This window comes from Calypte anna, chromosome 6 (genome assembly GCF_003957555.1).
Source record: "Calypte anna isolate BGI_N300 chromosome 6, bCalAnn1_v1.p, whole genome shotgun sequence".
NCBI lineage: Eukaryota > Metazoa > Chordata > Aves > Apodiformes > Trochilidae > Calypte > Calypte anna.
Window position 1 is genome coordinate 21,243,412 of NC_044252.1, and position 23,521 is coordinate 21,266,932.

Here is a 23,521-nt window from a genome sequence, read left to right on the forward strand (position 1 = left end):
AGCTTTACCTGCTGTTCGTTCCCATCTTGGTTGCAAAAGCCATAATTTACCCGCACAAAGGCTAGAGGGTGGTTGCTGAGAGCAGTTGTCAGGGCCAGTCCATGAGGGAGTGGGGCTGTGAATGGGCCCTGGGACACTGCCCCACTCTGGGATAGCCACCGTACACAGTGCTAGAGAACCCTGAGAATGCTCAGCCAGCACGCAGGGAGATGAGTATGGTGTGGGCAGGGTGGCACAGTGGTGGCATGTACCCAGGCAGTGCCCCACGTCAGTGCATCCCACCTGTGCCTCCTTGTGCTGAGAAGTCTTTGGGTTCATCTGTGCTATTCCAGAAGGTGCCTGGGAGAAAGAGCTGAGCCTGGTTTTGGCATGTGGAGGTACTGGCTATGTCCAGTCCATGGCTCTTTGGTGTTTCTGCATGTCTCAGTGCTGCTTTGCTTGTGCTCTGCCTCTGGCTGAGGTTCTGGGGTGCTGGTGCTTGGAGGACTCCAGAGTATCCCAAGCCCTCCCTGAGCTTTGCAGGTTGAGATATAAGTCTTGGCTTTCAGGCAGAGCAGTTTTAAAATTGATCTGCTACTCTGCATCTGCCGGCAGTACTGGAGGTTTCCTAACTTTCGCTTACACGTTGCAGCCAGAGTAAGGTTAGTTATGTTTAAAAGAAGGCAACATGGGAGTCTTGTTGAGGATCCTCCCTTGCCAGGAGCTCTGGTGGGTGCAGTTACCTCCAGCTTGGCCTCCAGCCCGGACCTGGGGAGCTTCCCTTTAGTGCAAGCTGACCCTTTAAAATATTTGAAGAAAATCACTCCTGAAATCAGGGTTTCTCTCTGCCCTTTAGCTGCCCCCAAAATTGTGGTCCATCCGGAGGTGAGCAGGTACATCTGCACGTATCAAGCCACTCTTTCTGTGGTGGTTAATATCCCTAAAATGCGTGACCCACCCCAGCACCTCTTGCTCGGGACTCACATCCCTTCGTAAGGGACTTGCCTCCCGGTTTTGCTGCCCGGGAGAGGGGCAGGACTGAGCCCCGCGGGGTGAAGCCTTGTGTGTTGCAGCCCCATTCGCAGGAGCCAGATGTGCAGGCTGTGCGCTGGCCCTGGGGGGAGTCAGCCTCGGGGGGTCAGCCTTGGGGCTGCGGAGCCCAGTATGGTCTTCTGTGTAATCGCCGGGGCTGGGGAACCTCTATTCATTCCCCGCTTGCATTCATCTGTGTCCTAGTAACTGTTCTCCCCCCTCTTCTTCCCAACTCAGGCGCACACGGCTGGATAATGGCAGGAGCCCGGCAATCTCGGGCGCTGAATAGCGGTGTAATTACGAAGCTGTAATGGCGAGCGGGAACTCATTAGCCATTATCAGCCGTTTCAGCAGGACAATGGCAGCACCCCGGGGTGCGCTGGCTGTACCCGGCTGCTCCACACCTCCGGGCTGACCTCGGCCCCTCCCACGGCCGCAAAGACGGGTGGAGGGGGGGCTTTGACTCCGTGGATGGAACTGATGGACTTTGTATTCAGCCCCTCGTGTGATGGGAAGGCGTCCCTGCTCCCCAGTCCTGCTGCCAGAGGTTATAGAGCTCGTGGTGCTGGGGTCCTACCCGGGCACCTTTCTGCCTTTCCCCTGCCCTGGCTCCAGCAGCTCGTCCTTCCCTACACAGCCTCCCCCTCCTGTAATATTTTTGAACCTGCATCCAGCGCAGGCAGCTGGGTCTCCAGTGTGTCAGCCCCTCCCCTGGCTGTGCGTTCCTGTGGGCATCCTCTGTCACCAGCACATGCTGTGGGCAGACTGGCTCCATGGTGAGGGGCTGCACAGAGACCCCCAGCTCTGCAGACTGCAAGTCCAAGTGCTGATGCCACCCATCTAGCCCCTAATACAGGAAGATGCTGCAAAGCTGAGGCTGCCAGCTGAAAACCACTGCAGCTCCCAGCTCAATATGTTTGAAGGTAGGATAATCCTAGCAGGGTAATTCTGGAGAGTGTGACAGGGAGGTTAAGCCAGCAGGCTGGGAGCAGAGCCCTGGTCATCTGTGGGTCTGGCAGTGGGGCACACCTTGCCCTGGACTGCATCTCCCCTCTGGCTGGGGTATCTCTCCCTGTGCACACCCAGGGGTTTTGTGTCTGGGACCAGTGCCAGGAGAAACAGCTGGTTCCTTTCAAGTGTCTCTTGAAGTGTGGCTTATTCTCCAGGCAGATGTTTCAGAGGTGGCATGGGGCTGAGGAACGTGTGAGGATTTGAGCACTGAACCGGTCCTGATTCATGTGGGTGACTTGCTGCTGTCCCTTTGGAGGGATCCTGCTTTTCTGGAGGACAGTTGTTCATGGTTTTTGTTATTGCTGTACTCTCTACGTGCCTCCATGGTTTTAGGATGAATCTACCAGGTGCTTGCTGCATTTCCAGAGTGGGGTGATGTGCATCCAAGCCAGGAGGCTGCTGGTGTCATGGGGCTGCTTATTGCATTTCTGAGGGCTCTGGAGCTTCCATCCCAAGGGGACCATCCAGTGTGGGGACAGGAAGATGGAGCTGAACAGCCCCTGCTTTATGGTCCATGAAAGATGCAAGCTTACACACTCCTGGCCAGCCAGACTTCTGTGTGCCCAGTGCTGCTGGTCATTGAGGCTGAGGGTCATCTCTGGAGCCAGCAGCTCTGCCATTCTCAACAAGGGGCACAGAAGTGCAGCAGCCACTTCTGTTCTTTGGGCCCTGTCTGCCTTTTTTGGGGAGTGCCTGGCCAGCTTCTGAGCACTGCTTTGCTGATCTCTGCCTCTTCTCTCTGCAGGGAGCTCAATGGCAACAACATCACACGGATCAACAAGAATGACTTTGCTGGGCTGAAGCAGCTCCGTGTCCTGTGAGTTCCCAGTGAGGGGCCAACTGTCTTGACCTTGGCAGATGCTGTGCTCAGCTTGTGGCCTCTCCTGGGGCTGGTAGAGATGATACTGAGCCCTTTGCTGGGCGTCTGCTGGCAGGGCTAGAGGGCATCCATGTTGGGCTGAGCATGGTGGTCTTTCAGCTGGGAGAGAATGGGGAGAAATAGATTGAGTTGTCTTGGGATAGTGGGAGGGAAGTGGCCTTGGGTCTGGAGGAGCATCAGGGACCCTGCCAGTGAGATGAGGGTGCTGGGGACCACCTTTCCAGAAATCTGACCCTTTCTCTCCACAGGCAGCTGATGGAAAACCAGATCAGCACAGTGGAGCGTGGGGCATTCGATGACATGAAGGAGCTGGAGCGGCTGTGAGTGCCTGGGCATGGAGGCGGGTCGGTGAGGGGCTGCCAGATTTAGCCACAGAGAGCATCTTTTTCTTTTAGCTTTAAACCATCTTATATCAGTGCCACCCGACTTCAAACAGCTCCTCTGCAGCATGGCAGTGGTATTTTACAGTGTGGGAAGCAAACCTCTTTCTGTCTTTATAGATCTTAATGTCCTTTCTAATGCTTTTGAGGTGAGGGGTAGGTTAAACACAAATCACTCTCACTGTTATCAGCTGTGTCCTGTGTGTTAGCAAGGGAGCTGTAAGTTCCAGTCCAGTACTCAGTAAAATAGCTCAGCTCTTTAAAGATCCCAAGCTGCCCAAGCAAATATGAGGAGCTGAGTGAGCAGCAGGTTAACGGTGCAGTTAAGCAGCAATCAGCAGTTAACAGCTTGGAGTCCTATCTGCATGTAATTACAATATTGTGTGTAAGTCTATTACTGCTCTGTTGGTTGCCCCTGCCTGGGAGTGAGGTGGATGAGCAGGACAGGGATGTCCTTGCCAGGGAGGATGCTCTGCTCTAATGGCCCCTCTTGAGTGAGCCAACCCAACCTGGATCTGCCAGCTGGGTTGCAGGAGGGGTGATTTCTTCGCCTCCATAAACCTGACTCTTCCTTCCCTGCAGACGGCTGAACCGCAACCAGCTGCACACCCTGCCCGAGCTCCTGTTCCAGAACAACCAGGCACTGTCACGGCTGTGAGTATCCTCCATGACAGCGGGGCTGCCTGGACATAGTGTGGGCTCACCTGTGGGGTTTGGAGGGACACTAGGAGGGTGCTGCTGCAGTGGGTTGTGCTGGTGGTTACAGTTGTCTTGTCCAAGTGAGTACCTGGTGTATGGCAGGGAAATGCATCTTGTTTCTGAGTGACCAGGGATCCTTAGCTGGAACATGCAGGAAGGTGGGAAAGTGGTGTTGCCTTGCAGAAGACCTGAGACCAGTGCTGTAAAAGATGGTGTTAGAAGCTCTTGCAGTGCACGGGGATGCAAGAGGAGCTGCTGGCAGTTTGGGCTGGGGCTCACTTTGTGAGCTGGGCTGTGCCTGCACAGTGCCGGTTGCAAGAGATACTACAAGCCCTGAAGCCTCTTCAGCAAAGATCACAGCCCCTGGAGCAGAGCTTTCATGAAGTGAAAATGTGCCCAGGGGGTTTCATCCCACCCAGAGATCTTTGCATAGCACAGAGAGCCCTATGGCCTCACTCTAGAGCTGCCTCTGCTGGAGTCTGGGGCAGCCTGGGGAAAGAGGGGTATGCCCTGCCTGGGGCAGATGCAACCCCTTATACCTGCTGGCTCCTCCCCACACAGCAGTGCCTACCCCAGCCCTGCCTGTTCCTGTACCCACAGAAACACCCCCAGGGACCATCTCCCACCATGCAAGCCTCAGCTCTGCAGACCACTCTCCTCTTCTTCCTTCTGTGCAGTAGCAGGATGGTGGGGAGGGCTGCTGGGGTTTTGATAAATACTCTCTTTTCAATATGGGCTTTCCCTTGCCAGGGGCTGCTTTGCTCAGGCAACAGTGCTTGCTGTCAGCATTGTTCAAAGTGCAGGAAATCCTCCTAACAAAGCATTTACCAGCTCTCAGCTATGTCAGGCAGCACATATATTAGAAACGGGGCTGCGAGGAGGAGAGGTTGCATGCCAAATGGTGACTGGATGCTCTTCTTCACTGGGTGAAGATGCTCACGTCCTGTGGCTAATTTGCAGCATGTAGAAACAGGGCAGTTGTGGATGGGACTCAAGGTCTCTGATCATTGCACCTTGTATCTCCATTTCTCAGCTGTGAAATGAGGCTTCCATGTCCCTGTTGGGGCAGTGGATAAACTAACTGAATGGGCTGCAAGGTTGTCAGGATAGTCATGGCTATGTTGGGGCCGGGCAGCCCTGCCTGTGCAGGCAGACAGAGGCTGAGCCTTTTTGCTCAACAGTGATGCTGGTTTCCTCCAAGAGAGCCGGGGAGTCAGTCTTGGGGTCCAGCTGGAGGCAGTGTAAGGAAGGGTTAAAACATTGTGTGGGTTGCCAGCGTGGGATGTGTGAAATGGTGGACCAGAGCCAAAGATGGGCCTAGGTAATGGCAGCTGATAGCACAGGCGTTCAATTAATTATCAAATGGCATTTGTTGAGCTCAGCTGTGCCATTTCCTGGCGCCAGCAAGGGCTTATCCTCCTCCAGCCACCCATTGCACAACAAAAACACGGTTGAGAGAATTATTTTACAAACATTAATGTTTATATTTCCCTTTTAATCTTCTCTAGGTTTTAATATCATGCTCTTTCAAAAAAAGAAACCTCAACACTTAATTGTGGAGGTGCAGACAGGCATCTCTCATGTGGATCTGGGGCCATGCATGCTCCCACACGGTGTGCATGCTGCTGTCTGTACCACTGTGGGTGAAGAGAGGTCTGCTAAATGCTCTTTGCAGCCTCCTCATGAGCAGGTGCATTTCAGCCTCTGCCTGTTGTTTTGCTGTTGCTTCCAGCAATGTGGTGGTTGTTTCAAATCTATTCCCTCCTGCCCTGCCTTGAAGCTGAGGTCTCAGGTTTTTGCAGCTATAGGCAAGACAGCTTTGATGCATCCTCAGAGAGGAGGGTGTCTGTGATGAACGGTGGGACTGGAGACAGCAGACACACTGAGCCACCTGCCGTTCTTCTCTGCAGAATGTTACCCCATGCTTTGCATTACTGAAGGCAGGGGTGCAGTGCTGGGGCTGCACAGGGAGTGCATCAGGAGCTGCTCCCCTGGAAGAACCTTGAGTACTGCATTTGGGCAGCAAAGCCCTGTGTCCTGGAGGACCTGCTGCTCCGTCTCCATCTGGCTGCCTGCTGCTGAAGTGCCCTAAGATGTTTTGGGGGGACAGCAGAGGAGAGTGTGCCCAGGGCAGAGCTTGTCTAGACACACTTGTCACACTGGCTTAGCAGGAGGTGGGATCTGGACCAATGCTAGTCTGACCAGTGCAGGAGGTCATAAGGACACTTAAATTGCTGCAAACATGGCTCAGGCTACAGAGATACGAGTCAGTGGGGAGCAGGTTTAAGCTAAATTGAAATCAGCTCGCTTGAACTGAAATTGGAGCCTCTCTGCAGGCTTTGTGCTTGTTTAACTGCTGAAATGGATCTGGGGTGGCCCCAAGGCTTGGTGCCCCCTCCTTGCCCCATAGGCAGGCTGGGACCTGTGCTGGTCAGGATGGGCTTGGATAGGAAGAGAGAGCTCTTATCAGCACACTGCTTTTGTAGATCCTGGTCTCCAGACTTTCCAGCACGCAGTGCCTGTGCAAACCTCCCCATGCCCTGCCTCTGAAGCCACCCACTGTCTGCTTCTGAGGCTTCTTGGGTACTTTCTAGGTCCTCATGTCCTTTATATCGGGAGACCTTGAATTAGCAGCAACTGGCTGGATGGGTTTGGTTGAGATCTGCTGATCTGGGATGTGATGCTGCCAGGTCTGGCAGCTGGGTGGCAGCTGAGGCAGAAGGCCAGAGGTGGATGCGGGAACCAGTGGGGGTTGCTTAAATGGGTACCTAGGTGCTGGCCTGGATAGTCCAGCCTCTTGTATCCTTAGCCTTGATGCATCTTCAGCATCAGTAACACAGCAGCAGGTTAAGTCAAGTCTGGTGAATGTGGGGTATGTGATACCCACAGAGCAGTTTTCCACTCTACCTGGAGCCTCATGGAAATATCTAACAAGCAAAGAGAAGAGAACCTCAGGCTTGGATTGTGATGAAGAGCTGTTTTTCCACCTGCTGGGTCTGAGTGTCAAAGCCTAATCCACATTGGTGGAGCTTTGTGATCTCTCAGCCCAGCTTGAGCTGCAATTAGTTACTCAGATCTCAGCTATAAAGAACATTTGTGCATTGGGATAATGGAAAAGGTTGGAGTTAAACCTGATCCGTTGGGACTTAAATAAACTGAGAAATGGCAGGAAAGGGCCATCAGAAAGCAAACCTTAAATGAGGTTTGGGGGAGGTGAGAAGCCTGTTTTCCCTTTGGTATTTGCGAATGTAGAGCTGACGCCTGCCTGGAACCCATCTTGGTCTGAGATGGAGGGATCTGAGCCAGTGCCTCTGCAGTGAGGTCCAGGAGGCAGGAGGATTCTCTGCATGGCCTCCCTTGTGTATATCCACCATAACGAGCAGATAACTTATTAAGCAGTTCTGGTGGCTGGAAACGGTGCGGATCTGAGGTTTTGCTGGAGAGAGCGTGACCCTGGTGACCCCATCTCAAAATCGGTTTAATTAAACTGTCATCACTGGACAGAAGAACAAAGTGTAGTGGGCTTGGGGGGGGGGGGATGGGGTCCCTTAGCAGCTCACTGGGGAAGAGCACATCTCCTGTGAGGAGAGCTGATAAGAAATGGATCTTTCTTTTTATTGATGGTTACCCAGGCAAGAAGGTGGCCTCTGCTATTGCACTATCCAGCACTGCTCCCCAGTGCCCTGCAGCTGTGGACAGCACTGGTGCCCTGGTGTAGCCCTGAGCCATGCTGGGGGCCAGGGGAATGCTGGCAGACCCTGCTTCAGCATCTCTCTCTTGCTGGCAGGATTTTTTTCTCTTTGGAGGGGGGACCCAAGCCTTTGAGTTTCTCTCTGCTGCTTGGGAGGGATGGGGGAATGATGGAAGAGGAATTTTGTTGCTCTTCCTCCCCACCTTCCCTTAAAACCTCCTCCTGAAGCTGCTTTTAAGCCCCTTCTGGGGTTCTCAGTGGGGAAATGTGAGGAGGAGAGAGGAGGCTGGGATGGCCATAGCAGCAGGGTGAGAACAGAAATGCTGCGGGCGCATCGTCAGGGGGGCAAAGACGTGGGCTGTCAAAATGTGCTAAAGGCAGCCAGGATGGCTATAAATAAATAGTTTTTTCCAAGGGAAAGCCGAGCTGGTGCGAGGGAAGAGAGGAGTGGTGGGTGCTCAGCTTCAGGGAGCTCTGGGGAGATGGTCCCACAGGGACAAGTGGTCCCAGCTGGATGCATCCCTCTGCGAGCTTCTGCCTAGAGGTTTCACCCACTGAAAGCTACAGCAACTGCTCAGCAGAATGGGAGCTGAGAGGAGATGAGCAGAGAGTGGGAGGAAAAGTTTCTGTTTCCAGAAGGAGGAAGATTTAGGACACAGGCCATGGCCTGTTGGTTTCTGTTGTACCTGTGCCAGCAAAAATGGTGGAGGAGACGGAGCTGCATCTGAGCTGGCAGACAAGCTCAGGGGGAAGGGCCAGCAGTGCTGCTCTCCCCTCTGTAAGGGTGGAAGCTCCCTGGAAACAGCAGTAACAACTCAATAAAGACCTATGGCTTTCTTAGACAGAGCTTGGGATGCAGGGGATGCTTTAGGGGCTGAGGGGGATTGCCATGCTCCTATGAGACTCTTCTCCTGCTGCCAGAGCCTGCAGAGAGGCAGTGATGCTGTATACTTATTTCTATCTGGGAGCTGAGCCAGAGACCAGGGGCTGATCCAGCCCTGTTCTGGACCAGGGGCATTTAAAGATCTGGGTGATGAGGGAGGTTTGAGCTGAGTTGTAGAGAGCACTGCAGCTGGGTGAGCTGTCTGGTCAGGAGAGGTTTTGTTATGGCAAGCTCTGAGGTAGGTTTCTCACACCTTCCCTGCATCTGGCTAAACCCAGCCCTAATTGCCTTTAGAAAAGCTGGCAGAGAAAAATGGAGTGCTGCTAAACAACTTGAGAAAATGCAAATTACATCCTTCAAGAAGGAGAGGACCACAACCATGCAGGAGGAAGCTGTGAGCTGAGTAGTAGCAAAACAGGGTGACAAGTGAAAAAGGAGCTGTCGGAGGAAGGAATAACAAAACAGGTCCTGCTCAGATGGGGCTGGCTGCACGTGGGAGGTGTTGCTTGTGAGACCGTGCTGGTGACCATCCCTCTTAGGAGTGCACTGGGAAAATCCCCCAGACAGAAAAGGGAGAGATAGAGAAACATTGGGACAAAAACGTGTGCCCATTGTATGTGGAGTGGTCCTGTGCCCCTGTGGTGGGTGATTGTGCTGAGGCCAGGTGGGAGCTGTGGGTGTGACCAGGGAATGGGGTTGCCACAGCTCTGCTCTCCTCCCCGCCGGGAAGGCTTGTGTGCCTGAGACCTGGTTTCGATCTGGAGGAGGATTTTTGGTGCCTGCCTCTGTGTTGGCTCCCTGCCAACAGTGGTGGGATGCCTCTGGCTGCGCTTTGGCTCTCCCGTGCCAGACACTCACCCTGTCCTCCCACGGCTGCTCCTGTTGGGGCTTTGGCCAAGGTTCACTACCTCCAGCATGGTTTTGTGCTTTTTCTGCAGCCAGTGCACTCGGTGTGCACCCAGGAGCCTGCAGCCACTGCGTGGGAAGGGGCTTGTGGGCATGGCGTTGTGTTTCCATCTTTCCGTGCTGGGCAGGGTTGCTTTGGCTCCCCGCATGCACAGATCTCTGCGCAGATGTGTACATACATGCTGCTTTCTGGTGTCTCTGTGTGCAAGCCTGTGGTTCAAGTGCAAGGTGCCAAGGTTGCTCTCCACAGAGCAAACCTCCTCTTCCCCAGCATACTTCATTTCTGTCCCAGCTCCCCCCTCCAGCAGCATCCCCCTTCCCTTGCCAGGCACAGCCAAGTGTCCCCGCTGTCACTGCACCTGCATTTTGGCTGTTGTCCCCTCGACTCCGGGTGCTGTACCCCTTGCACTCCCCAACAAAGCCTCTTCTGTTGGGAACAGAGTGGGGCTGGGGTGGGGGGGTGTCCAAGCTGCAGTGTGTCCCCCCGAATACCAATCAGGAGGGGAAGTGTGTTTGCCCCAGTAGGGGGGGGGGAACGGGACTGCAGGGTCTCTGGGATGCAAGACCCCCCCGACCAGCTGGGGGGACGGGGAGGGGGAAGAGGGGCCTTGCTGCTGCCCCCGGTAACAAAGAGCCAGTGTGGCTCGTGACAGCTCTAAGGAAACGCAGGGAAACAAATGTGCCACTAATAGGTGGGGAGGTTACCTAGGAAAAGATGCTGCCAGGCAGCTGGGCAGCCAGCCAGCCAGACCCCTCCCCAGCGGGCTGGCAAGCAGCAAGGGGTTGGGGCTGGCACCCCCAGCCCTTGGGGAGCTGGGGGGCTGCAGTGGGGCTGAGCCAAGGCTGGTTTGTGGTCCACACCTGGTGAGATATCCCCTCATGCTGCTTTCCCTGTAGGCAACAGCATCTTTATAGGCACAGTAAGGACATCTCTGTCTTTATGTGCCAGGTGTCCTGGTGAGGAACTGGCATGGTGGTGCCTGGAGCTCCATTGTTAACATGCTACAGAGCTCAGCTCTTTTTAGGGGCCCCAAAAACCTCCCTGGAGTATCTTGACTGAAGCCTCATGGCCTTTAACACTTGTTTAAGACTTTTTTATATTTAAGCAGCTCCGCAAACTTTCTGGGACCTGTTTCATGGTCTGTGGAGGCACAGGAATGCCAGGGTGAGGCATTCCCTGACCTGCTGCTGAGCAGCCTCCCCCTTTGCTTCCCACCAGCCTATGTGGCACTGCAGACACCACATGGAGGTGCCCTGGCCCCCAACTCTGTTCTGCATCTTTATCCCATGGACCAGGTGGGGCTGCCAGGAACAGGAATTGCCAACCAGCTGCCTGGAGATAATCTGCCCCCTCCCTCTCTGCCCCGTTGTGTTCCTGACCTGTGGCCAGCTCTGAGTTTCTGGGTGTTGAGCCACTTCTAAGGTTTCCCTGGCAATGCATGGGGCTGATACCTGCTCCTGGGGCTCATTCTTCAAGCGTCAGAGGTCTTGTGTTTGGTCCAGGCTTGGGTTTGGCTTTCTTAACATTATTAAAGCAAAGGGGTCTGAGTCTGTAGTAAGGGGCAGCTTCCAGCCCCCTGCTCCTTTCATCTAAGTGCCACCATGTGCCATTGCCATGTGTGGAGCATCCCTACCCACCTCTCTGGTGATCCCTACTGCACCAGCAAATGAGAATTTGCAACCTGCAGGAAAAAGTGATGGAAAATCAAGTCTTCCTAATGCTGAGCAGCAGAACTAATTACACACCTATTAAAGCACAGGGGAATTATTTATTACACACACACACCCTCGCCATCTCTTGCTTACATTGTGCCCCATTCACCCCTTTGCTACCTTTCATCCCCTGAAAGAGTTAAAAGAGCACTTGGAGGAGCTCTTTTTACAGACCCTTTGTCTGTGAGTTTTAGGACCAGAATAAAGGCATTTCCTTCCTTTTATTTTCACAGCTCAGATGGTAGAAAGGTTCAAAGTAATTTTAAAGAATCTTGAGCAGAATCAGCCTTTGGTAATCTGACTTTCAGGATGTGAAAGAAAAGAAGTCATATGTGGTAATTCTAGGGTAAGTTATAACTTGGTACCCCTGCACATGTATCCCACAGACTCGTTAATGTGCAGAAGCAGCCAATTAACCTGCATTTGCTGGTTTATTCTCCCACGGGTGGGTGCTGTCTTGTCTCTCCTGCTGGGACTGCCATGAAAATAAACCATTAAGAGATTCCAGCACTGCTTTCCACAGCTGCCTGCAAGGCTGCCTGTGCTTCATCCTATCTCTGCTGCTCCCAAAGGGCCCATGGTACTGTGGGCATTCATGCTGGACCACACAGCTGCAGCCCCAACACCAGCACCTTGGTTTGATGGGCACTCACTTCAGCTCCATGCTCAAGCAGGTTGCCTGGGGCACTGGGATGCTTTACCCACTGCAGTCAATGGGTCCTTTTCCCCATGCTTAAATGACATAAAAGACTGATGCCCCCTCTCACACCCAGCAGGGCTCCTCATGTAGGCATTGCTAAGGGGAATCTGTCTCCTGCCTGTGGGGATGGACTGGGGGCATCCTGGTTTGGACAGCCCATTGCCCTGTGCATGGCAATCAGAAGAAACATGGCCATCAGTGTGTTGGGGGTGGGTTTCAGGAGGTGGGGAATAATTTTCCAGATTCTCATCTGTGTTAAATTAATTATCATCCCAGGCTTATCCTCACTTAACCAGCAGATGTCTGTGGTTGGGACCCCTCCACCTCGCCAGAACTAAGCAGCATATGGATTAGGGGGTCTTACCAGCTGCATCTCCTGGCCCCTCCATGGTTCCTGCACCCCCTTTTGTGCTCAGGGGCTTCAGTCCCCCATCAGTGTCTATATTTCCCGTCAGGACAGGAAAAGATGGATTAATTTTTACTGCTCCTTAGGGAGCTGTTGGTAACCAAAGACGTCTTGCTGTCTTGTTTTCTGTAAACCAGGAGGCAGAAAACGACAGGGATGGTTTAAAATGGTTTCCTCACCCCCCCCTTCTCCCCATCTGGCCTTCATTGGCCCTCTGATGGGGGATGGCTTTTGTGGCAGAAATGCTTGGAGAGAAAATGTTGCTCAGACCTTTTCCAGGCCCTGGGCCTATATGAGAGAGAGGTTTCTCTGGTCAGCAAGGTGGGAAGAGCTCAACCATCCTTTTGAGTGTTTGGGAATGGATAATTTTGGAAACCTGTGGAGGAGGATTGAGGAGTATTAAATGTAGAAAGCACAGGACAAGCTTCCAAAAAGTGCCTCTTACCCTGGAGCTGGGAAATCCTCCATCTCCAGACCCATCCTTAGGCAAACCTGGGATGGGGACCCAGGAGTCCTGGCCCTGCATCTCCCTCCTGCCTTCTCATCCCTGGTATGGTGCTCAAAGAAGCTTTTGTTCAGCTTTGAGCCCCACAGGTGGGTGGGTGCCTCATCCCCCCCCCTCTTGAGCTGGGATGCTTTTTCCCAGGGGCTGCCATTGGCCCGTTGCTGCATGATGCAGGCTCGCAGGTCACCTCGGCAACGGGGGCCTGGGGATGTGAGCTGGGGGTCAACCCCATCACGGGACCCTTTTGCGTTGTTTGCCTGGGGCCTAGGGATCCTGTTTGCTGTGGGCCAGCACGTATCCAGCAAAGTGTGTTTTCCTGGCTACGTGCTGGTCTGTGGCAAACATGGTGGAAATGCAAAGATCAGTGTGTGCCATGCTGGTGCATGCATAGCATAGTGTGTAAGGCCAAGGTGCAGGTGCCTGGCATTGGTGTTTGACTCCAGGGATGCTCCATTGCAGCTCTTCTCCATTGCACAGCCAGGCTATTACAGCTCAGCAATTACTGGCAGCGCTATTAATTACTAATCATGGGGACTGAGTTGGGGCAGTGTTGCAGGGAGAACCTGTGCTTGTGGGGTAAATGGGAGCAGACAAGCGAGGAGCATGCAAGGGAGGGGGTTGGCTACATTCCTGGGGCTCAGTGGTGTTTCCAGCTCTTGGTCTCTGATTGGATTCATTTCCACCTCCTGGTGTAGCCATCCCGCTCTGACTCACTTGTTCTCTTCCCCACGGGCTCAGTGTGTTGCTCATTCCTGCATCCTATGATTTCACAGCATCCCCACAGCCGGGCGTTAATGAGATTAGACCCAAGCTTTAAGATGTCTCTCTCTATCCTTTGCCATCCAATTACACAGCCCGCATGGTATCTGATTGCCTGTGAGAGGGGAGAACTGGGGCTGGCTGGGATGGGAGGATGCAGCTGGTCTTTCTGGGTATCAGCCCTGCCGTGAAGAGTGGTTTTCTTTCTTTACTTCTGCTTTTTTTTTTTTTTTTTTTTTTTTTTTCCATTCCCCCCTTGGCTTTGAGCTGCTTCGTTTGGCTTTTTCATCACTTCTCAACGTGGCGTCTGGGCAGAATTTGTTTAAATTAACTGTTTGAATGGCAGCGTTTGTGTGTGTTGGTTGTGGGGAGCTCAGACAGCACCAGAATGGATGAGGGGGATTAAAGGTGCCTAATGGGTTCCAGATGGGCATCCTGGACTGGGGAACACCCCCGCAATCCCCAGCCTCAGTCAGGGGCCTCTGGCAAGGAGCTCGGGGTTGGGAGCTGGGATGCTATGGTGGGTGGCTGCCTGGGTTTCCTATGGCAGACTGGCTGCATCAAGTGTATGCTCATGGGACTGGGGTGCCCTAAGGCTGCCAGGGTGCTGGCTGCCCCTGCACCATGCCTGGGGTGAGCAGGCAGATGCAGTGTAGGAGACACTTTCCTTGTCTGGTACAGATCATGGGGTGCTGCAGTCTCTGTTCTTCCCCTAGTCACTGGATCTGGGGTGCAGAGCCGGGCAAACCCTGGGTGCACGTCTGGCTTTCAGAGGTGCCTCATCTGCAGTGATAGCTGGCAATGTAAATACTGCCTGCTGCTGGAACAGCAGTTTCTGCTCAGCAGTCATGGTTACAACATGAGGAATGATAATATTTAATATCTTACACCCTCCCCCTGAGCTCTAGGTTACCTCAGGGTACTCGCTCTATCAGACAGCCTCACTGCTAAAATCATCAGCATATTTTGGAGTCAGAGAGACAGGAGCTAAAATGCTCACATGGCCCTGCCAGTTTCACTTCACAGATGCGTAGGCGACAGCCCTACCCTGCTCTTCCAGGGTTGTGCCACCCTCCAATGGCCAGGTTTACCCTCCAAACCTTCTGTTGCCAGGGCAGTGTGTTCAGGTGGCAGTGCCTAGACTGGAAGTATGTCAATCCCAAGTGAGATGAGGTGTGCAGGAGCAAAGGACTGCTGGGGAGAAGTGTCACTGGTGGGGACCACAGGGTCACATGCAGATTCATTGCTTTTGAGTTTTATTAATGGCTAAGAGCGGGACATAAGCTACAAGCTAGCTGGCTGCTGGGAACATCACCTGGGATGTAGGACAGCTCATTGTTTCATAGGGAATTCCAGTGTCCTAGGGGAGTGGGCTGCAGAAGAGACCATCAGGTTTAATGGGCTCTAGTGATACCTTTTGCTACGGAAAGCTGGAAAAGGCCTTTTCTCAGTGGGAGGAAGCCCACTCACCCTGAAATGGCCTTTAGTGTAGGTAGTGGTTTGCTCTGGCATGCTGGCCGGTCTCATTCACTCACTGACCTTCAGCTGAGGCTCTCAGCTGCCAGCCCTCATGGCCCCACTTCCCCCTCAGCTCTCGTTTCCTTCCACAAATATTGAGAAAATAAACAGTGCAGCTGAAAGGGGATGTCCCTGTGTTCCTCTGCACACAACCACCTCCCTGAGGAGCTGTGCAGGTGGTGACCCTGCATTCCTCAGCCCAAGGGTTAACCGGAGGGAAAGCAAATAGTGGCTTCTCTGGGGACTGCCCCAGCCGGTGCCTGTGGTCAGGGCTGCCTCTTGCTCGAAAAAAGGGGCTCTCAGAATGGACAGGTCCCTGTTCCTGGCAGGGGTGCTTTTTGTCTGGCCAGTGCAAGGTGCCTGCTGTGATCTGACACTGCTCCTCAGGGCAGGGGGTGCCCCAGCTTGGCAGGGACCCTCACCCCCCCTTTGACCATGTGAGTGGCTGTGTAGCTCGAGCATTGCTCCACAAAACTTGTGGTATGTGTTGTTACCTGGAGCCCCCCCCCCACTCCCCAGGACAGGATCTGGCCCTGGAGGAATCCAGCATCCTCCCTCTCTCCCATCCTTCTTCCCTCCCTGCATCCCACTCTTGTCTCTAAGCAACTGCCCCTGGCCAGGACCTAAGCTATGTAGGGAAGGATGTGACACTTTCTATGCATCAGTCACTTTGCCACCTTGAGAATGACAGAGAGGCTGTTAACCCCCGTGGCGCTGGTTGGGCTGAGGCACAGATCATCCCTGTGACTCTGCCTGCAGCCGACTGCTCTGCCTCCAGCTTGACACCAATCCCTGCTACAATAACGGGATGGGTGGCAATCAGGGAGGAATTAAAGGATAATTAATGCCAATCCACATGGAAAATTGCTCTCATCAAACAAACCCTGTATCATTTTTTTTGATGAGCTGACAAATTGGGTTGATAAGTAGCAACTGTGCTGACATGATATACTGAGACTTCTGCAAGTCATTTTATTCTTGCCTGGAGGATATTGCAATCAAAACATTAATATTCTGCAAAAATCAGTGTAGTATTTCTGACAATGTGCTTTACTGGTAGACTTCCCAGGGGAATTGCAGTGGTCGCCTTTCTGGCAGGGTGCAGGAAGGGTCTGATGATGATGAACTGACATTCACCATCTCTACAGAGTCATGGTGTCTCAGGATCTTCAGTGGCAGTATCAGCTTTTTCTGACTACCCCTGAGTATGGCATCTTGTTGCCTCCTCTTTCTGCCCTGTGCCAGCTGAGGGTGTAGGTAATGTAGCTGGGGAAGAAGCCATCTAGACCATCACAGAGCTTGGTTTGGAAGGAAACATGAACAGATAGGTGAAAGGAGGAGGGCTGCTGCTGCTAGCAGGATGCCAGTCTAACAGGATGCTCTGCCTGAAGCACCTGCATTGGAAAACATCCTCGTGTAAGGTCATGCAGCTGGGGAAAAAAAAAATGTAGGTCACAGCTACAAGATGGGGAACAGCACCTGGGGACACAGTTACACTGAAAAGGACTTAGAAGCCATCACAGCAGTGTCCTCTGGGATGCAGGATTTCAGCTGCAGCTTGGGTCTGAGGGATGTGCACAGTAGCTCTGGGTAGCAGGGACTGGGGCCCATCACTGCTCTGGGGGCAGCAGGGAGGTCTCTGCTGAGCTTCATTTCTGCTTTGGAGCTCATGGTTTAGAGAAATGTTGGGAAATTAGAAAGTGCTCAGAGAGGAAATGCAGGATAATTGGAGGTCTGGAAAACCTACCTTCCAGTCAAAAGTATTAAGTTTAGCATATGCATGAGGATGTTAGGAGGGGATTTGATCCCTGTCTCCGCACACCTGCATGGGGAGAAGCCTTATTGTAGGCACCTCATTAATTCTGGGGGGGAAAAAAAAAAAAAAGGAAAAAAAAAAACCAAGAAAAAAGAAAAGGAGATAAAGCATAAAATCTTTCAATAGCTGTAGGCTGAAACCAGGCAAAATCAGACTAGAAATAAATTTGGTTTTTGACCACAGAGAGTGAACACTCAGCTGGGAAGAGGTGGATTGAATGTCCTTTGAAGTTGTGAAGGAGACCATACTTCTCTCCCTGATGGTGGAAGTGGGAAGGGATGGAGTTGGAGCTGGAATCCCAGGGAGGGCTCTGTGTCTGGGCTGTGTGCACAGAAGCATCCCAGTGATAGAGTCATGTATGGCACCCTATTAACTGTCCCTCTCTGAGAATTGGGGACATCAGCACAGCATCTCTATCCCAGGCCAGGACCTTAATTGCTTGCAAGGGCCCTGAGCATCCCTACTCTGTGAAGCTGTCTGGGCAAAGCCAGCTCTGGAGACTTCTCCATCTGGGATGCTGTGAGGTCATGTCTGAGTGGGCACATCAGCTGGTGGAGATGGGGCTGCCATGGCAGGGAGGCTTCAGGGGGTGTGTGTGTGTGTGTGTGTGTGTGTTCCTCCCAGGCTGTCCCTGCTGCTTTCAGGGCTGGGGGAGAGCTGCTGGCGCCAGTCTTCCCACGCTCACCCCAGGGGATGCTCAGCCATGGCCTTCGCGACCCATGCCTTGCAATTCTGTCTGAGCATCTTAGGTGGAGTTCTGTTTAGCATGGTAGAAAGGAGAGATGACTTTGCTTTAGTTTTATAAGCTACAAACTCCCTTGTCTTGGTAGGTGCTGGATGAGCTTTGCAAGGGCTCTGGCTCAGAGTTCACAGGGCAAATAGTGGTTGAAGACTCCGTACCTCCCCTGCTCTGCTCCCTTGCCCACCACAGCTCCAGAGCCCACTCTTGCTCCAGTGACCCCGTCTCTGCAGCACTGTGCAGAATCTACTCCTCTCCTGTTCTTATCCCTTTGCAGAGAGATCCAGCACTGACCATGACAGTGAGGCCAAAACAGCGTGCTCCCAGGTTGCCTGGCTGTGGGGTTTTCCTGGCTGTTAGTCCCCCAAAATTGTGCCTGGGACAGTAAGAAGGAAAAAGCTGTCTGTAGTGGTAGACGTGGCTCTGGGAAAGTCCCACCCTGACTACACATTTGGGGATAATGCATGCAGCATGGGGGTATACCGCAGGGAGCCATCAGTGCCCTCATGAGCAGGGTGGTGTGTGCAAATACTGTGTGCCCTCGCAGCCTGCTGACCCCTGATCCCCTGGTTGTAGGAATGTCTTTACATGCAATGGGAATCTTTGTGCTCCTGTCCTTGCAGCCTGCCACTGCTGGGCCTGGGTTTTGTGCTTTCGCTTCTTTCTTTTTGCCTTTTCTCCAGACTCTTTCACAAAGACACCTATTCTCCCCCTGTGCCCCAGGGATTTACACAGAAAGCTCACCCTCAACACAGCGAAAGAAAGGCCTGGGCGGCCGGGAGAGGAAGCTCACACAAAATGCGGTGTGTGGCTCTTTGTGTCCCTTTTGTAATTCCCTGCACAATGAACTGCCCTGGCCACCCACCAGTCCCAGGATACCCCAGGTGCCCATTGCTGTACCCGCTGATGCATCAGTGGGCAAAGCCAGGGATGCTCATTGCTGGGCGGCCAAGAATGCTTAGCCTTTGTGCTGAGGAAAGGGGAAATTTTGGCAGGATGGAGACCGCCATGTTCCTGCAGCAGCAGGAAAGTCCTCTCACATCCCCATCAGCCCCGGGTGGAGCTCTGGGGAGGTCTCTCCAGCAGAGCCCGTCCATCAGTCCTACTCTGACTGCTTTTAACATGCTAATGACCCTCTCAAGGGCAGGAGCAGCTCTGTGTAAAACTCATGTTCAGCCCTCGGTCATGGACATTTGCTCGGAGACACAGTGTTAAATATTTATCCTCCCCGCCTCCCCCTCAACTGCACAGGCATTAACAATAGCGATCCAGCCGGCCCCTTCCCTCGTGCTGGGAACATGTGGCTCTCGGACCATGACAGCGAACATTATCGTTTGTACCTGTGAATTATTGATAAGGTATAAGATAGTTCTTGCGGTGAAAAAATAATGAGGGGGAGAAGCTGTTTGCAGCCTGGTGGGGTGGGTGCCCTCTTCTCCGGGGGCAAAATGGGTGGTGGGACCTAAATCCTGCTGGGCCCCATCTACCAGCTGACTGTGCCAGCCCTTACCAGTGAGCAGCTGGCAGCAGGGCTGCCTTTGTGCAATGCCGGCTCCACTCTCAGCGTGGCTCTGACTGACGCCTGTCCTCTCCCGGCTGCCCGCTGCCCGCTGCCGTTCCCGGGGGAGGTGGGCAGCTGCCCTCCTTCCTTTCCTCCCCAGACCTACGCTGCCTGCAGCCTTCCAGGGGCAGGGGCAATGCTCGCTCAGGCAGCTGCCTGGGGGTCATGGAGGTGAGTGGGGATGTCCCAGCTCTGCAGGTCGGCTGCCCACCCCTCGGTGCCGAGGCAAGGAAGGGGCAGGTATCACCAAGTTCTGCAGACGTTTTGGCTCCAGTGAGCAGATGGGGTTTAGCCTAGGAGAGCCTCTCAGCTGGCAGGGCTTTGGGTCTCAGGAGGTCTCCAGGGGCTGCAGGAGGGAAAGCAGTCCTCAGTCCTCAGTGGCTTTACAGCCACCAATGCACACTGTCCCTGTGCCCTAATCTGTCTTCGGAAGAAGTGGGATGAGGCTACTGCATCCCTGGAAAGGAGGTGGCAGCTCTGCAAGAGGTCCGGTAGCTTAGCTTAGTGCTGTCCTTTAGCTGGAGCAGTGCATCTGTCCCCTAAGCTGTGGAGGTGAGAGGCTGTCCCTCAGAGCCCCATAGTTCACCAGCTCTGGTACGTCTTGGCTTCAGCTGTGCTTTGCAAGGCTCTGGGATCCACACAGGAGGGTGCAGATGGCTCGGGGGGATCTTGTCATCCATTGTGTGAGCAGTCCAATTAAAATCAGGGTGCCTCTCTAAGCCAGTTCAAAGCCTGGCTTTGGTGTAGACACTCAGACCCACTGTATTTTGTGGGAAGAGTATAAGCAGAAGCACCAGAGCATTATTGTGCAGATCCTGGCCCAATCTGGGGCCACACATCTGAGTTCCTGGGCTGGGTGATGGGATGCCAAGGTGTTGCAGCTGTCGGACAGAGAGAGGAGCCAGGAAGAGGCATTGCCCTCCCTTGCACAGATCCCCCCTGCCATGTTTCAGCAGCACTACGGCTGCCCAGACCTGTCATGCACCGACATCTGGTGGTTTTTTTACAACAATGTGCCTGAATCCAGTGTCCTGGGCTCCAGGGATGGAAGGTGTGCTGTTACGTCCGAAGGTGAAGGAGTGCATGGCCAGAGGCCACCCAGGAGCTGCTCCCTACCTCCTGCCCCATTTGTGGCTCCCAGCAGTGACTGTGGGGTTGGGAGGTTTCCCATGAGCTGCCTGGCTCCGTGGCACCCTCGCTGAGTTTTCTGGGGGAAGGTGGAGGTGTGTGTTGCTCATGAGCACTGTGGGGAGAGGTGGATGTCTCATGCTGTTCCCTGGTGTTGGTACTGTCCCTCTCTCTGGCCTAAAAGGTATGGATTCTTGTTTTAATTGCACACTACAGTAGTAGAACCCTTTTTTTTGGTCTTCTTCCCTGCCTAAGATCCCCAGGGTGCTCCTTGGTTTGTGCACCCAAGGAAACATTTCTGCTGAGGAGCACAGCATTAGTCTTTCCACCAGCCCCAAAGGATGAGCTGGACTCTTGGAGGGGCTGTGTAACCCTCTTTTCTGTTCTCCTGGGTGCTGCTTTTCCAGGTGTACTGATGCAAGTTTGGATGCAAAATGACAGTGCTGGGCCAAAGGCTTGAAAATGAGAATTTTTAAGGAAGAGTGATGAGTAGAGCACATGTGCTTCCCTGTGTATGGGTACAACAGGAGATGCTCCTGGGTGGTACAGCAGTATGCAGAGAGCCTTTACTCTAAGGGTGCTCCAGCACTGGGTAGTGTTATATCCCTGAGCGCAAGATGCAGTGTGAGAGCTACAGTGAGGGAAGGGCCCAATACAGCTCCTTGCTCCAGTTGCAAGCAGAGCAACCCTGAGCAGGTGACTGACCCAGCATTAAAAGCTCTGGGAGCATGAGCCCTCGCTGCTCATCCTCCTGCCCCCTGACTTGCCTCCAGTCATGCAGCAAGGGCAGGCCAGGGCACCTGGTTATCAGCTTTGAAGTAAGAGTTTCAAATTCTCCCTTCATCCTCATCCCCTCTCCCATGTCTGATGGAAGGAATGGAGAGCAGCAGGAGCACCAGGTACATGAAACAGCCCTGTTCAAAGCCTGGCACTTTGGCTTGCACTTGCAAGTTTGCAGGCAATTACCTGGTAGTGTTCCCTGCCTTTGCTCCAGGCAGATTTCCTTTGCAAATCTCCTGCTTTCTGCTTTGCTTTTAGGAGAAGAGCCTGGCACAAGAGCAGATATGAGCTGTATTGGTCTGGGCTCCTGCCTGCACATTACATTTGGGGATGCTGCAGACCTCCTGTGTCCCATCCCAGAGTTCCCACAGCTCCATCAGCACTGAATTGGGCTCACACTGAGCAGGCATTGAAGATCAAGGCACGAATGCTTTCTGTGCTGGGAGCAAGGCAAGGCAGCAGTGCTTTGGCCTCATTCAGAGCTGACACATGACGACACCAACCCTAAGCCTGTTTCTCTGGCTGCTTTCTGACTAAAGGGGTTCGATAGGGATGGCTTATCCCATGCTGGGTCCCAGGGTGCTGTGAGATGCTTGTGTGCTTGGCTGGAGCTGGGGCAAATTCAGCCCCTTGCCCATGAAAGAGGCAGTGGCAATACAACGCCTGTGAACTCGACTTCACAAGACATCAAATGCGCTGCAGTTGGATGGAAATTGGCTCTCAGAGCTCCTTTCTTCTGGCACGAAGCAGCTTCCTGAGCCTGCTCCCCCCTCAGTGGGTGGGTGGGCTGATAATATGAGGAAGCACCATGCCTGGGATCTCATCTCCAGGCTTGCTGACAATTTGAATTAATGTTTACTTAACTAACCAGGAGCCCTCTCACATCCCAGCTGCCTTTGCTGGGGGGTTGACATGGCTCATGGTGAACAGAGGTGTTTCTGAACTGTGTTCAGAACTGTCATCTTTGTGTTCTGGGAATCTAACCCTTAGAAAAAAAACCTGTTTCCAGAAGAATCAGCCCTTCTCCCAATTTACTTGAAAAGATATCTCGGATTTCTGCCCCTGCATTGTTCTTGGACAGGATCTCAGTGGAGGAGCCGGCTAATTTGCAGTATTTTACATATCTAATATGTTGTCAGAAATGCTTTTAAATCCCTATTATATTTAATTAGGAGGCAGCTTTTGGTGTATTAGGCAGGAATAAGGCTGTCTAATTAGTTATTGGCAATTTCATACCCATGAAGGTAATTAAGTCAAGCTGGAGGCAAGTTCCCATGCACACATCTGCCCCATTTTGGAGCTGTTCTGGGATCCAGCAGGGTCGATGCAGGTTGTCTAGCCTTGGAGTGTTGTGTGGCTATCCAGGGCTGCTGCTGGGCTCTCTGTCTCCATGGGGTGAGGGACAGACATTCCCCATGGCAGTGACCGTGCTCAGCCTGCAGTCCCAGATAGAGCAGGACATCTGCCACCCTGGTCAGATGTCCAGCCACTTCCTGCAGGGCTCTGACACCTTCTTGGCCCGTGACATACTTGTCTCCCAAACCTGGCATTTTTAATCTGAAAACTGAGCTGGAATCTGGCAAAACATGGATCATTCAGGAGATGTAAGAGCAGGCAGAGCTCCTGGCAGACTGAGGTGTATTTTTAGCCCGCATGTGTTGGAATTTAACTGTTTATTAGGGGAAAAAAGAGGTTTTCAAACCTGGGTGCCTAGCTCTGTCCACACTGGGAGCCCTGCTACTGGTCTGCATTGCATTGCCCACCTTGAAAATAAAAGCATATGGCAGGGAAGGTAGGAGGATGAGAGTCAGGCTGTGCTGTACAGCCCCTGCTTGCCTCTCCCATCACACAGGACTGCTCTGGGGGTCTGAGCTCTGCCCTGTGCCCACTGCCAGGAGCTCAGGAGTGCTGGCATGGCCACATGTATGTGACCAGGGCTTGTCTGCTCACCCTTCTGCTGGTCCAGGACGGCAGCCATGGCTTGGGGTAGCAACGCTGGAGCTGGTCACAGCTGAGGCACTACCAAGAGCATGGGTGGCTCTGGGGCAACCAGCATCCAAAATTGCACCTGTACCCTGCCAATGTTGCCATGGTCTTGCCATGTGCAAGCAATGGGTGGCACATATCCCTACCCAGGTTCCCCTGAGATGGTTCCCAATGCATCTCCTGGTGGGGATGGCATCTTGCAATGCCTCTGCTGGAGTAGCAGCAAAGTCCCCAGCCACCCAGCTCTCTCCAAGGGTCTAATATCTGCCTGGCTGCACCAGTATGAGCCTCTCCCCTTCTGCAGGGTTTGCTACCAGGACTCCCCTGTTTGGGAGATTTCATCCCCCCTTTAATCTTGGTGGCTGGAAGCTGGGGAACCGATAATGATGAAGGAGTGTGAATGTCAGCAGGAAAGCAGCTTCAATCAGAACTGTTAAAAATAAGCCCAC

The 23,521-nt window shown here is 53.3% G+C and overlaps 1 protein-coding gene across 1 annotated transcript in view; it reads left to right on the forward strand.

Moving 5' to 3' along the window:
• The first annotated feature begins 3,150 nt into the window (after nucleotides 1–3,150).
• SLIT1 (slit guidance ligand 1) overlaps nucleotides 3,151–23,521 on the forward strand; it is a 46,349-nt gene continuing 25,978 nt past the window's right edge. The window contains exons 1-2 of the mRNA XM_030453340.1: nucleotides 3,151–3,222; nucleotides 3,865–3,936. Coding sequence (XP_030309200.1) covers nucleotides 3,158–3,222; nucleotides 3,865–3,936 — 137 coding nt within the window. The 5' untranslated portion in view covers nucleotides 3,151–3,157. The remainder of the gene's footprint in view (nucleotides 3,223–3,864; nucleotides 3,937–23,521) is intronic.